The 15559-nt window shown below is 41.9% G+C and overlaps 1 protein-coding gene across 1 annotated transcript in view; it reads right to left on the bottom strand.

The window, feature by feature from the left end:
• WAS (WASP actin nucleation promoting factor) overlaps positions 1-15559 on the bottom strand; it is a 36705-nt gene that overhangs the window by 17378 nt on the left and 3768 nt on the right. The window contains exons 2-6 of the mRNA XM_060762729.2: positions 12124-12264; positions 8694-8780; positions 5437-5533; positions 2498-2539; positions 1120-1170 (exon numbers count right to left, since the gene is read on the bottom strand). Of these exons, the coding sequence (XP_060618712.2) occupies positions 1120-1170; positions 2498-2539; positions 5437-5533; positions 8694-8780; positions 12124-12264 (418 nt within the window). The remainder of the gene's footprint in view (positions 1-1119; positions 1171-2497; positions 2540-5436; positions 5534-8693; positions 8781-12123; positions 12265-15559) is intronic.

The raw sequence follows: 15559 nt of genomic DNA, 5'->3' as shown, positions 1-15559 counted from the left end.
ATTTATTCAGGAATACCTCTATCTCGCCACACAATAAGACCCTTGTAATGGAATATTATTGCTTGTCGTTGTGCTTTTTAATGGAATATTATTGCTTGTCGTTGTGTTGTACACCGCGTTGAGTCGCCGATTTAGGCTGAGAAACGGCGGTATATAAGCACAGTAATAAATAATAAATGTATCAGCAGAGGATATGTTCCTGGCCAGATTGGTTACCTAAAACTGTGGATATTACCAAATGGCTTTAAATCACCAGACTTCCAGTTCCAAAATAGAGTTGCATTGATCTAGAAATGTCTAGGGAGGTATCCCCTCAAAGAATTTGCTGAGTAACTTGCAGGTGAAGCATACCTAGCAAATTCCCAGAAATACAATTTTACATCAGGCACCGATAACAGAAACTATGGATGTGGGTTCTCCAGTTACCAAAGTCTTGCCACATACACACACACACACACTGAGATATCAACAAGGTAGGATCCAAGTCTAAACACAAAACTCATTTAAATTACACATAGACCTTATACGCATTAACCTGAAGGTAATTTTATACATCATGTTTTCAATAATGTTGTGCATGAAACAAAGTTCGGGTACATTGAATCAGCAGATAGCAAAGATATCCCTCTCTCAGCCACCCCTGTGGACAGTTTCAGACTTTGGAGTAGTTCAGATTTCCAGATGAGCCACTTGTACCTTGGCTCATGGATTTCCCTCTGAATAACGGGTGGCTTGTCTTCCTGAACCTCATGCATTATCACACATAACTTACACATCTGGCTGGCAAAGTAGTACCATTTTAAACTTGAAGAACTACTTATTCTTCCCTCTATAGCAAAAGATCATTTGAGCAAAATACTATTTTGATCTCTTTAGGGTTATTTATTATACAGCAGGTAAATGAAAATTTATGAATGCTGTTCCAAGATGACTTTTCCTGTTTATCTGTATATTTCTATTTATTTCAAATAATTGTATAGTTTTGATTGGATTGCATTCTCCTATATTTGTACACTGTCTCTGAAAATTACATTACGGACACATATAGGAGAGGAGCCAAAATAGAAAATTATTCAATCAATCAATGCCTTTGTATCAGCAAACACAATAGTGACTTACCATTCAGATCAGCCCCAGATGGTGAATATCGAGGACCAACTGCTCTTCTGTCTGGTGGAGGCAAAAAGACTTAATGTTTAGAGATAGTTCACTACCACCTGTTTCAGAAGAAGTCCGTAATGCAGTGTTTTCTAAAATTAGAGCTGCTACAAACTTTTTCCCCCCAGCTAGCAGTTTATTACCACTGTCCTTGTGTTCTAAAATAAAAATCCTCCTAGGATTCAGTCGTCTTTGTTTACAGCCATATTTCTTCGTCTCAACAAGCTCCTTTGGCAAGTAGGCTAAGTCCCAAGTTCCTCCTGGATTTATGCACAACCAAGTCAACTATAATGTGTTGTCAAAGGCTTTCATGGCCGGAATCACTGGGTTGCTGTGAGTTTTCCGGGCTGTATGGCCATGTTCCAGAAGCATTCTCTCCTGACATTTCAACCACATCTATAGCAGGCATCCTCAGAGATTGTAAAGTCTGTTGAAAACTAGGCAAGTGAGGTTTACATATCTGTGGAGTGTCCAGGGTGGGAGAAAGAACTCTTGTTTGTTTGAGGCAAATGTGAATGTTGCAACTGACCACCTTGATTAGCATTAAATGGCCTTGCAGCTTTAAAGCCTGGCTGCTTCATGCCTGGGGAAATCCTTTGTTAGGAGGTGTTAGCTGGCCACCTGTTAGCATCAGGTGCCCATTTAGAAATAGTGCTTAGACATCCAAGGTAAAAGGAGCCCCGGTGGCACAATGGGTTAAACCTTTGTGCCAACAGGACTGAAGACCGACAGGTTGGAGGTTCGAATCTGGGAAGAGTGTGAAAGAGCTCCCTCTGTCAGCTCCAACTCCCCATGCGGGGACATGAGAGAACCCTCCCCAAGGATGGTAAGACACCAAAAATATCAGGATATCTCCTGGGCAATGTCCTTGCAGACGGTCAATTCTCTCACACCAGAAGTGACTTGCAGTTTCTCAAGCCACTCCTGACATGAAAAAAAAATCCAAGGTAAAGGGACTGGCAATGTGACCAAGGGAGTGAGAACGCAGCAAATAGCTCTAGATGCAAATGATTTCCAGTGTCTCCCTATCCGCAATGGTAGAAATATGTGAGAGAATGAAATTTTCAAAGGGCAGCTTTCTTTTTTGTGAGCTCAATGCACTCATTTTGTCTTTCATCCCTAACTATTTTCTGGCAAGGAAAGGAATGGAAGTGAAAGTTACCATTTCTGGGTTTGATTTTAAAATAATAATAATAATAATAATTATTATTATTATTATTATTATTATTATTATTATTTGTACTTCTGTGGGATGAAATAATGGCCACTAGACCACCCAAAGTGCCAGCTCCATCTTACCACCCACAAAAAGGGAAAGAAATATTGAAAGAACACATACCCCCATTGACTGGAGGTGGCGGTGGAGGCAGTTGCCTGTTTTCTGTAAAAAGAAAGAACACAGACTATGAGAGTGGATCCTGGATATTGGTTTTATTTATTTTAGGCATATATGCAAGACCTGAACAAGTACCTCTCCCAACTACATTCTACAGATCTTCTAGGGCACAGTCAATGAGAGAAGCAGCAAAGCAGATGGGACCGAGTGTTATGTATTTGCCTGATGAAAAGATTATAAACCTCTCCATCTAACTAACTGGAATCCTCTGTAGGATTATCAACTTCTGGAAATGTTCATCAAATTCAAGGCCCCAGCAACACTTCCTCAAGCACTTTGCAAAATGTGCCAACCGGTTTTTGTGTTTAGTAACATGAACTCATTCCCCTTGGCACACTCATTCACCTCATGGCTAGAAGTGCACAGATGTGCTTTGGCTCACTCTAGTGGGGTGGATTACAAAACCCCAGCCTCCCAGCAAGCAGAGTCAAAAGGCTGGGCTCATAAAAGGCAGGTAGAGCTATCAGAGCTTGGGAAAGTTCCTTTTCTGGTGAGAAGCCCCCTTCCAGCCTGGCAACTGGCTTTGACAGAGTCATAAACCAGAAAACGAACGCTTCCATGCTCAGTACTGCGATGGAAATGTTAAGTCAAAGGAATAAACTCTCAAAGAAATATCACAGAATCCTAGAATTGGAAGATTCCACAAAGGTCACCCAGTCCAACCTCCTACCATGCAGAAAACATACAGTCAAAGCACTCTCAACAGATGGCCATCCAGACTCTGCTTAAAAAGCTCCAGAGAAGGAGACTCCACCACACTCCCGAGGAAACATATTACGCATATTTCTTAATATTTAGGTAGAATCCTTTTTCCTGTAATTTGAATCCACAGCTCAATGTTCTAGGTCTAGAGCAGCAGAAAACAAGCCATTTCCCTCCTTAATATGACATCCTTTTAAAAATAGCTATTGCATCCTCTTTTAGCCATCTCTTCTCCAGACTAAACTTATCCAGCTCCCTAAGTCAGGGGTCCTCAAACTAAGGCCCAGGGGCCGGATGCGGCCCTCTAAGGTCATTTACCCAGCCCTTGCTCAGGGTCTGAAATGACTTGAAAGCACACAACAACAACAACAACAACAATCCTGTGTCATCAGCCAAAAGCAGGCCCACATTTCCCATTGAAATACTAATAAATTAATATTTGTTAAAATTGTTCTTCATTTTAATTATTGTATTGTTTTAAAGTGTTTTTTCACTAGAAATAAGATATGTGCAGTGCGCATAGAAATTCATTCATTTTTTTCAAATTATAATCCGGCCCTCCAACAGTTTGAGGGACTGTGACCTGGCCCTCTGTTTAAAAAATTTGAGGACCTCTGCCCTAAGTTCTTCTCATAGGGCTTTTGGCCTCCAAACCCTTTTCCTTCTCTGGACACATTTCACTTTATCAGTATCCAAGTGGGTGGCACAATGGGTAAAACCCTTGTCCTGGCAGGATTGCTGACCAAAAGGTCAGCAGTTTGAATCCAGGGAGTGGGGAGAGCTCCTGTCTGTCAGCTTCAGCTTCTCAAGCAAGGACATGAGTCCTCCCACAGGATGGTAACACCTCCGGGTGTCCCCTGGGCAAAGTCCTTGCAGACGGCCAATTCTCTCACACCAGAAGCGACTTGCAGTTTCTCAAGTCACTCCTGACATGAAAAAAAAATATCCAAGAGGGTCACGTGGGCAAATCCAGGCCATGGCTGTATTGTAACATATAGAGAGGAGTAAGGGAGCTTCCTTTCTGTTTTTGTATCCTGCTTTGATCTACAAATGCTTGCAGTTAAGGGCTTCCTGAAGTCTAGCAACCCATATGGCTCCTGGTCATTGAATTTCATGTACATTGACCATGCTATCTGTTCTGATAAGTAAATTGGAACAAAGACAGCCAATTCCCAGGATAATTTGGGAATATTAATGGATGACACAGAGAAAGAGTTGTGTTCTGAACTATGAGGATGTGATTTGCTCTAAAATGTTACATTTTTTGCCAGCTTACAAGAGAAAAATCATTTGTGTCTCTCATTCTGGATTTCAAGAGTTTGCACCTCACTTCTGTTGTAGAAACAAACCCCATTCCTCCTTGCTCACCTTGTTTGAGTAACTGGATTGCCTCCTAAGCCACAGATCTAACTTTTGTGACACAGACAATATGCAAAGAAGGCATTGTGACACGTGGAACATCTAACCCAGGTTTGGGCAAACTTTGGCCCTCCCTACTGGCTGTTAAGAATTGTGGGAGTTGCAGTCCAAAGCACCTGGAGGGCCAAAGTTTGCCCATGCCTGGTCTAACCTGAAGTCAAAGTGTGGGATACAGACCTATGTCCACTAGAGGGAGCTGTTTCCTCCACAATAAGACAGAGACACCAGCGTACCTGTTTGCAACCTGTTGCAATTTATTTCAGAATAAAGGTTTTATATGAGGAGCCTTAGAAATCTCAGCCAGATAACTGGCATCTCAAAAATACATTTCCAAAAATTTCACAGGATAAAGCCATAGCAATTAAAGGGTAATCATGCCATTTCTACAAAGTCAGAACTTTTTCTCAAAAAAAAAAATTAGGATGGCATGGCACTGAGCCACTTTGAAAGAGTATTCATCAATTCATTATATTGGGAACACTAAGGAACTCTATCTCTCTGCCTCTGGAAAGGAGGAGGGAAAGGGCAAAACCAGCTTAGTCTTCCTCTCCCTTGGTTTGCATAATGCTGCATTGCATCAATAAAAACAGCTGCTCTTTATCTGCACTGGTCTGAAATATACAATTTGAGTCTGAGTCATAAGGCTAAAAAGGGGCTTGCCTTTCCAGAGCCATAATTTTCAATGAGGCAGGAACAAGGTCCTCCAGGGAAGAGGTGTGCCCCACTTCACTTAGACCCCTTTGCCTTGAATCCCCACCTACCCATCTTTTGGTTCCTCTTCTGGATCTTTTCCTCCACCATATGTTGAAAAATGTCTGCTTCATTCTCATCGGCAAAATTTAGCCCCACGGTGCACTCCTGCAAGCAATGAAAACACAACACTGTTGGGAAAAAGACAGCACAGCTTTCCCGGCCAACTATAGTCCATTCTTGCTCTTGGACACCAATGCATTCATTCACCCAGTCTACATTCAGTCCCCTAAAGAGGTGGTTGAAGTTTTGCTAGATTAATCCTCACTCACTCTGCTCTTATTGTAGTGATTGTAGTAAAGGGCTTAGAAGCATTTAAACTAGGCTTTCCTTAGTTCGTGGTGCTCTATCATTCCCATCACCCTTCTTCCATAAGAAGACTCAAAGAATTATTGGCTCCTGCAAGGTCTATTGCAGCTGTAATGAACTAAGGCCCCTTCTATACCACCATATAAAATCAACATTATCTGCTCATCCTTGTGGGAGGCTTCTCTCATGTCCCCGCATGAGGAGCTGGAGCTGATAGAAGGAGCTCATCTGCCTCTCCCTGGATCTGAACCTGCGACCTGTCGGTCTTCAATCCTGCCGGCACAGGGCTTTAACCCACTGCGCCACTTGGGATGATAAAACATCAAATCATCCAGGAATCCCCTGGGCAACTTCCTTGCAGACGGCCAATTCTCTCACACCAGAAGTGACTTGCAGTTTCTCAGGTTGCTCCTGACATGGCTATATATATATATGCTTTGAACTGGATTATATAGCAGTGTAGACTTACATAATCCGTTCAGGACAGATAATCTGGATTATCTGCTTTGGTAATCTGGATTATATGGCAGTGTAGAAGGGCCCCTTAGATGGATGACAAATATGGGAAAGTCCTGATCTGTGTAGGCATATCACACATTTTGCTCAGTCATTGTCTACGTAAAGATACTGACATCCGACATAAAGGCTAAACAGGGAAAACAGTACCTACAGATATCTGAATGGTGCTTCCTTCCTGCTTCCTCAAAAGAAAGGCCCATTTTGTTTATCTCCGGGCAGGAAATCTAGTCTGAATTTCAATCTAAACTTTAATAGATCTGCCTTTTTATACAGGCTGAACCTATTGGGGTGAATCGGGTTTTGCAGAAGTTGAATGTTGTTGCATTGTTGCATGCCTTCAAGTCCTTTCCAATTTATGATGATCTTAAGGCAAAACTATCATAGGGTTTTCTTCACAAGATTTGTTCAGAGGAGGTTTGCCATTTACTTCCTTTAAGGCTTAAAGGTCACCCATTTGTGGGGGGGGGGATATGAGAAAGCCTCCCCCGCAAGATGGTAACACATCTAGGCATCCCGCTGGGCAACATCTTTGTAGATGGCTAATTCACTCACACAAGAAGTGACCCATTGGGTTGCCTAGCCTCTCCAGAGTCATAATCCAACACTCAAGCCATAGCTCTTTCAAATTTTGGACTAAACTCTTGAATGAAATCACTGTCCCACTCACATACGAACTCACCAGCCAACCCTCAGTCACACACAAACATCTCTATGATGCCACCTCTAAGACAGCCTTCAATTTTTCCACTTTTCCCATGAAGTCTTTAGCATACCGCCTTTGTTCCCATGATGTTCTGGAATTCAGCTCATCACAAAACCTAGGAGTACTGGTGTGTCGCAAGTAGGCTTAAATGAAGGGGTCCCCAGTGTTAAGACTTTCCACTACCAGTACCTCTTGCTGAAGTTGTCATTATAACCCACTTAGCCTGTCTTTCTGAACACTCAAGCAGTGAAGAAAGTCAGAAACCAGAACAGATTTCTTTCTTTCCCTTGTAATTTCCCACTGAACAGGGGCATCTTGCACAAGGATCACCCCCTCCCAAAAATCTACCATCTGGATAGGAGCTCAAACATGTCCAAGCTTCCACATGCTGCTTCCCTCTTTCATTCCTGCTTTTACTTTCTACCTTTTCCTTTTTATTTAAAGTATGGTTTCTCTTGCACTCTGTATAATTGTATATTGTTGTGAAAATACAATAAATTCAGTACATCTTTGCCTTATTCAATACATCTTTGCCTTCTACCTCTCCTTTAATGTTGTTGTTGTTATGTATGTATGTAAGTATGTATGTATGTAAGTATTTTTTATTTAACATATATTCTGACTTTCTCCTAGCAGAGAACTCAAGGAGGCACAAGTCACTGTGGGGTGCCTTCACGTTGACTTACGGCAACCCTTTCCTGTGGTTTTCTCAGCAAAATTTAGTCTGAGATGGTTTATATAATCGTCCTCCTCTGAGTTTGTGAGAGTGTGACCTGTCTAAAGTCACCCAGGTACATTTGTACAAGCAAACTATTGTGTGAAACATAGTTGTGATTGTTGTTGTTAACTGCTGTAAAGTCAGGTTCAGCTAATGATGACCTATGAATTAGATACTTCCAAGTGACCCTGCCCCAAAAGGCCCTGCTCAGGTCCTGCAGATTCAAGGCTATGGCTTCTATCACTGTATTAATGTTTTCCCCCTTTTTTCCTGCTGACTTCTATCTTAAACGGGCATTAATCTAGTCGTGTCTGACTCTGGAGGGTGGTGCTCATCTCAATTTCTAAACCAAAGAGCCGGAGTTGTCTGAAGATGCCTCCAAGGTAATATGGTTGGCATGACTGCATGGAGCGCTATCACCTTCCCACCGAAGTGGTACCTATTCATCTATTCACATTTTCATGTTTTTGAACTACTAGGTTGACAGAAACTGGGACTCACAGCGGGAGCTCACCCCGCTTCCCAGATTTGAATTGCCAACCTTTTGGTCACTGTCCCACTCACATGCAAGTTTAGCAACTCAGTGGTTTAACTCATTGAGCCACTGGGGATCCCGACTTTGACCTTACCAAGCATTATTTTATTTTCCAGTGAACCCTCCCTTCTCATGATATAGCCAAAGTACATCAGTCTCGGTTTAGTCATCTTAGTGTCTAGGTAGAGTTCAGGCCTGATTTGTTCTAGGACTTATTTATGTGGTCCACAAATATCCAGAGAAGTCCTCTTCTTTCCTACAGCTCAAATGAGTTTTTAAAATCGCAGGTGTCTGTCCTCTAGGCCCAGTGAAGGAAAGTTTGGTCCATTTGGTCCTCCAAATGGTTTGCACTATGAGCACTACAATCCCTTACAACTGGTCATAGTAGTTTACGTCCAAAACATTAAGGGGACCAAATGCTCCTTCCTCCTGCACACGAGTCCTACATGTGCATTACAACATTCATCCATATACCAATACTCACATCTCCTGGGAAGGTATGGAAATAAGAGGTAGTTGCAGTGTAGACCAGCTGAGTGTACAGTTCTTGCTCCCAGGTCATCTTCCTGTCCTAGAACAGAGACACAGAGTAGGTGGAAGCTATTTCATTGTGTGCTTTTCTGGCATACACTTCTGTCTAGGGGCCCTTCCAAATAGCCATCTAATCCAGAATATCAAGGCAGATAACCCACAATATCTGCTTTGAACTAGATTTTCTGAGACCACACTGCCATATAATCCAGTTCAATGTGGATTTTATTTTTAAAAATCCTAAATATAAATGTTAACGAGGCCGGTAATTATAATGAGCAAAGCAACCTGGCGAAAGAATATTTGTTCTAGAGGCCAAAAAGGCAAGGTGAGATTTAAATATTTTAACCACAAAGTAGTAGATGGATGTGATGGGTAAAGCCTTCCACGTTGACACCTTCTTTAGCCCTGCGTTCAGTCTACAAAGATCTTTCTCTTGGATGGGATCCAATGATGGAAGTGACCCAGGCTGAAAAGGAAAACATTTCAAGTGAAGTCTGGAAAGATCCAACTCCCCTCACTCACATGTTGGTGTACAAAAATACAAACACACATATAAATTTGGGGCAAGGCATGTTGCTGTCTAAGGAGAAGAAGGATGTGTTGATGACACTCCATTCCCATCCTACTCAAGTTTGACCACATTTAGCCAGGTTGCTAGAGTGAAAATTGGACAGGACTTTAACAGCTGAATAGAAATGGAAATATCAGCACCTGTTGCTTCCTGCTGAAATTCATTCTAAGAAGCCATTAATGGGACTTGTGCTTATTTCAACTGCTACAATAGGAATCCCCAATGGCACAACGGTTAAACCCTTTTGCTGGCAGGACTGCTGACTGAAAGGTCGGCAGTTCAAATCTGGGGAGTGGGGTGAGCTTCCGTCTGTCAGCTTTAGCTTCCCATGCGAGAACATGAGAGAAGTCTCCCACAGGATTGTAAAACATCTGGGCATCTCCTGGGCAATGTCCTTGCAGACAGCCAATTTTCTCACACCAGAAGCAACTTGCAGTTTCTCAAGTCACTCCTGACACGAATTTTTTAAAACTACAATTTGTGTTCAAAGAAATAAAGTAGTTTGCACTCAATCATTACAGAGAAAGGAGAAGAGGGGACAAAGTGAGGCTCTTTCCTGTAATTTAGCCCCCCCAAAAAAACCCTGCTAAAAATTCTCCTAGCTTCTGTGTTCTTCCCAATTAGTACCTTTTGCTGTCTTGACTATATTCTGATATTGCTTGCCCATACATGTATCAGCTTTCATGTATGAAATGGTTGTAGTCATGTTAATAGTTGGAGGGTTACGACTTCTTGGATGACAGAGAATGCGAAGCCACATTCTTGGAAACCTTGCCAGCAAATGTCTGTAACATCTATACTGAATTACACGCCTTACTGCCTTTGCCATTTGGCAGTTGGCTAAAAAATGTAAATGTATTTAATACATCTCTCTCCTCTGTTAGTTTTCATTATCTGGAGGCTGCGCCTTCATTACTACATTATCTATGACTGGGGTTAGCTGCTGCATTAAATTGAAAACAATTGAAAAGATTATCTCTCACAAAGGCCAAAATGCAAGGTTGATTGGATAATCAGTCGCAATACACAAACAGAATATATACGCAATTCCAAAGGGTTCTGTTTCTCAGTGTCAGGTTCAACAAAAGTGCTTTTCTTCTGACCTGCTCAAAAATTTAATAGAAAGGTTGTCGAGCAGTTTACAGATACACAACTGTTGGCCCAAAAGTTGTCCAGGAAGTATTTCAAGAACTTGGTTTTACCAATACCTCTAAAATTTATTTCTATCAACACCTAGAAATCTGCACATCCCACAATTTGCAACAGTAATAATGATACCATGGATATATGGTCAGTCATCTAGGTATGCTTAAGGGTGCAAGACCCCAAAAATGTAAAAAACTGTGAGTAACAGGAGCTGCAGTGACACAATGGGTTAAACCAGGCATCCTCAAACTGCAACCCTCCAGCTATTTGGGCCACCAACTCTCAGAAGCCCTAACAAGCTTGTTCAATTGTCAGGAATTTTGGGAGGTGAAGGCCCAAACAGCTGGAGGGCTGCAGTTTGAGGAAGCCTGAGTTAAACCCTTGTGCCAGCTGAACTGCTGACCTGAAGACCTGAAGGTCGACGGTTCGAATCTCTGAGATGGGGTGAGCTCCCATCTGTCAGCCCGAGCTTCCCATGTGGGGACATGAGAGAAGCTTCCCACAGGATGGTAAAACATCAAACATCCAGGCATCCCGTGGGCAACGTCCTTGCAGCTGGGCATCCCCTGGGCAACATCTCTGTAGATGGATGACTCTTTCACACCAGAAGCGATTTGCAAGTCACTTCTGACACAATAAAAATAAAAAAATCTTAGGGACAGCCTTTCTGGGAATCTCTAGATCTCCTAATTCACATGTATCAAACTCAAGATCCATGGGCCAAATCCAGCCCACCATGTCATTTTATGTGCCTCTCCAGATACTGGATTACAACCCCTGTATCCCTCATCATTAGACTTCATGACTAGAGCTGATGAGAGTCAGGATACAGTAATATCTAAAAAGCTACATCTCTATTAAGTCAGGAGAATGGGGTTAGAATATAAATACAAGGCTTTTGGACATGATGCCTGACTTTAAAATGTCTTTTAACCATTCCCCAACCTCAGAACCACAAGTGCTGTTGGGCTGTAATTTCCATTATCCCCAGTCTGCATGGCGGATAATCAAAAGTGATGGGAGTTGTCATTCAATAACATCTGAGAACCCAAACTGACGACCATGTACTGACTGGTTAAAAACTGGGTAAAAACTAAAGAGTACTGACGACCGCACGCACACACACACACACACACACACACACGCACACACACACACACATACCCTCTGTATCTACTGATTCTCCACAGATTCAACCGCCCTTTGAAGGCAACCCTAAGGTTGATGTAGCTCTCAATGAGAATGGGCCTGACACCTTTGCGCTAATATGATTGTGGTCAACTTCCACCAGAGTTTGACCATAAGTTGTCCTGGAAGACCTAGAAACTTTTAAAGAGATAATATTAATCAAATACAAAAAAGTTAAACCTGCAAATCTGGATGGTCAACTGTATTATGACCATCTCTTATCCTGACATCAGACAGGATAGTACAATATGGAGCCAAAAAGTTATTCCCGCACCGGATTGAGAAATGTGCAGCCTTCTACATGTTATTGGATGAGACATAGCCAGCACATCCAATGGGGTGTTAGGAGCAGCAATTCAGCAATGTAAGGAGGCTCACATGTTCCTAATCCCAGCTGTAGTAAATTGGCATAAAACTGCCCGCATGTAGTGGGTAATAGAAAGGAAAGGTCATAGTGGAGTCTGGGAAGTGGTACCTTGAGATCGTAGAAACGGATGAAGTAGGAACGCCTAGGGTTATCCTTCACGAAGCACAGGGCACCCGAGCCCTGCTTGGACCAGTTTCTGCTGCCTTGTGGCAAAGCCAGGAAAAGCTGGGCCACTGTTGTGACCATGGCCTGTCAAGAAACAACAAGTGTAAATGAATGGCCTAGCTGGGCCAAAGATATTAAGTGAAAGAGGAGGAACTGCATGATTTCATCCTCGGCATTGTGTCAACTCTTGTAACTCCGCCAATCACAACAAAACGCTCAACATTTCCTTCCTCTTCATCCTCGACCTCAGTGTCACTTCCACCATGATTCCTCCTCTACTTAGAGTATCCACCAACCAGGGCTATGCCCTCTGGGAAATGCCAGACTTTGAGTTTTCCAAAACCTGAGATTTTAAGATGAATAATAATAATAATAATAATAATAATAATAATAATAATATTTATTTATACCCTGCCACTATCTCCCCGATGGGGACTCAGAGAGGCTTACATGAGGCCAGGCCCAAATAACAATTACAATAAAGAAAAAACCAAAACACAAACCGAAAACGTGAACAATTATTTATTCATTATTTATTTACTTCATTTATATACTGCTTTTCTCAGCCCTTGGGCGACTCAAAGCGGTTAACAATAGCAAAATTAAATGCTCAACATCATAAAAAGAGTTAAAAAACAGTTAAAAACAATGATATGATAAACAATCAGTTAAACATAACTATAACATCTCATTAGTGTCTCATAGATAGAATCAAGATCCAATCTCATAATCCGTTGTTCCATGTTCCTATATTCAATACACTAGTATTGTCATTCTAATCCATGTCCTTTAAACTCTACAAACATCTACTGTCCAAAGGCCTGGTCCCAAAGCCATTATTTTAATTTCTTTCTGAAAGAGGGGGGAAGCAGATCTTACCTCATTTGGGAGTGTGTTCCATAGGCAAGGGGCCACCGCTGAGAAGGCCCTGTCTCTCATCCCTGCCAGACGCATTTGCGCAATTGACGGGAGCAAGAGCAGGGCCTCCCCGGATGGTCTTAGATTACGAGATGGGACGTAGGGCTGGATGTGTTCCGACAAGTAAGCTGGGCCAGAACCGTATAGAGCTTTATAGGTCAAAACCAGCACTTTGAATTGGGCTCGGAGATGGACTGGCAGCCAGAGGAGCTGGCACAACAGGGGGGTGGTATGCTCCCTGTATGTCGCCCCGGTTAGTAATCTGGCTGCCGCCCGATTGGATTGATTCTACCTATGAGACGCTAATGAGATTACAATAACATCATATTAACATAAAACATATGCATACAATATAAAAATTACAATAAGCACAAGCACAATAACAATGGGTGGGTTACATGTAATGATTAAAAGACAAACAGAATTAAAACTAGTTAATTAAAACTCGGGCGAGATAAGAGAAGGAAGTAGGTAATTTGCAGAGGAGAGCTTGTTATGGGGGGGAGGGTTGTGAAAGCAGGCTTTCCCACGGGAGAGGGGGGAATACTCCGATGATAGAACTTAAAGCTGAGCAATAATGTGCAATAATAAATATTGCAAGGATGATTGTTAAAAAAATATTACAAGGATTATTTTCCAGGAGACATCACTGGTAATATTATTATACATCAGCTACAGATGCAAATCCTGCACCCTCAAAATAAAATTTAAAAAACCACAAAGACCACCAAATGAGGAAGGCATATATACACATCACAAGCACCATTTTTCAAGGCAGTGGTCTCACCCTAAGATTTCTTGCTCTTATTATGAGAACTAGAGAAGAGCAAATGTTGAAGAATGAGAAGTCTGGATGAGAATTAAACATGCCACATTTATGTTGTAGAAAACTGAGCTGCTTGAAGCAATATGCCAAAGAAGATTAACATATATAGCTGGAACATAGACTAATTTCTGAAGTCCACAAAACACAACCTTAGGGGTATTCTGACTAGCTAAAGTTTTTGTTTTTAGGTGCTTTCTATTTTTAAGACTACTTTAGGGATGGCATTAGAGGTTAAAATGAAGCCCAGTGTGACTATCTTGACTGTCAGGGTACAAGTAGAGTCTCTGTTTCATACCTTTCCTAATAATGTCCCATAGAATCATCACTCTATAGAGATGATCTGCTGCTCTGGGAATCCTTCCACGCTGCACAGTTATACCACTGTGGGCCAGTGGTTTAGCACAGCTGGTAAGTCACCAGCAATTATAAGATCTATCAACCGAAAGGTTGCAAGTTCGAAGCCCTGGGTCAGTGTGAGCTGCTGACTGTCAGACCAGCTTACTATTGACCTAAGCAGTTCAAAAACAGCTTTACCTGTAATTATTATTATTATTTATTATTATTAACTTTATTTGTACCCTGCTAGCATCTCCCGAAGGACTCGATGCGGCTTACAAAGGCCAAGGCCTCAAAACACAACACAACAATACAACACCTAAAGCAAAATTAAAAACAGTTAAAGCAGTATTAACGACATGCAATAAACAATACATCAAGACACTATGAAAACTGGGCCAGGCCAGAGTAAGGGGTACAGGATTAAAAGTGCTGATGTGATAGGTGGTATGTGAGGATTGTAGGGCAAGTGCAGTGTGCAGTGTGCAGCAATCTTAGTTCTACTTAAGTGCTTCTGGGACTTGTTATTGGAGATTCCTATTCTGGAAAGGCGCATCGGAATAGCCAGGTAATTAGAGAAATTAGGTATCGCTAAAAGCGGGGAAGGTGTTTCACAATGCCATAAAGAAAGAAGATCAGAAAATGCTGGGCGAGCAAAAGGAAGGAGGAAGTGGCTCTTTGTCATAGAGGATGGAGCGACAGCACCCCCTGTATCTGGATTCAAGCCCAACCTTCCATGGCACCAAAAGCTGGACATTGAAAGCATGGCACCAAAAGCTGGACCAACACACCTCCTTCTGTATTGTCTATACAAAATGGCATAGAATGTTTGCTGTGTATGTGTACTGTGATCCACCCTGAGTCCCCTTCGGGGTGAGAAGGGCAGAATATAAATAAAGTTGATATTATTATTATTATTATTATTATTATTATTATTATTATTATTTAATTACTGTGTCAACCTCCTATGGAATCCTTGGATTTGTAGTTTAGTGAGAAGCGCTTGGCAAGCTTCCAGGCTACAGATTTTAAAAATCCTTCCCTCAATTGTCAATCACAAAATTCCATAGGATATTGCCATTGCAGTTCAAGTGGAGCAATAGTGCCATAATTACATTGTGTGAAAAGCCCCTGGACTCTTCCCCGTTTTCTGACCTGAAAAGCCTATCATGAAAGAAAAGCCAAAATGTTGAGGTCTTGGGTGTTGAAAACTGGGTGGAGGCTAGTAATTAAATGGAGCAGACAGGAAGGCTCCTATGCCTTTAATTACCATTTGGAAAGACCAGAACATAGGAAAGA

The sequence above is a fragment of the Anolis sagrei genome, chromosome 2, assembly GCF_037176765.1.
Source record: "Anolis sagrei isolate rAnoSag1 chromosome 2, rAnoSag1.mat, whole genome shotgun sequence".
Taxonomy (NCBI): Eukaryota; Metazoa; Chordata; class Lepidosauria; order Squamata; family Dactyloidae; genus Anolis; species Anolis sagrei.
The sequence above is the reverse complement of the archived record's forward strand: the minus strand, read 5'-3'. Positions and strand labels throughout refer to the sequence as shown.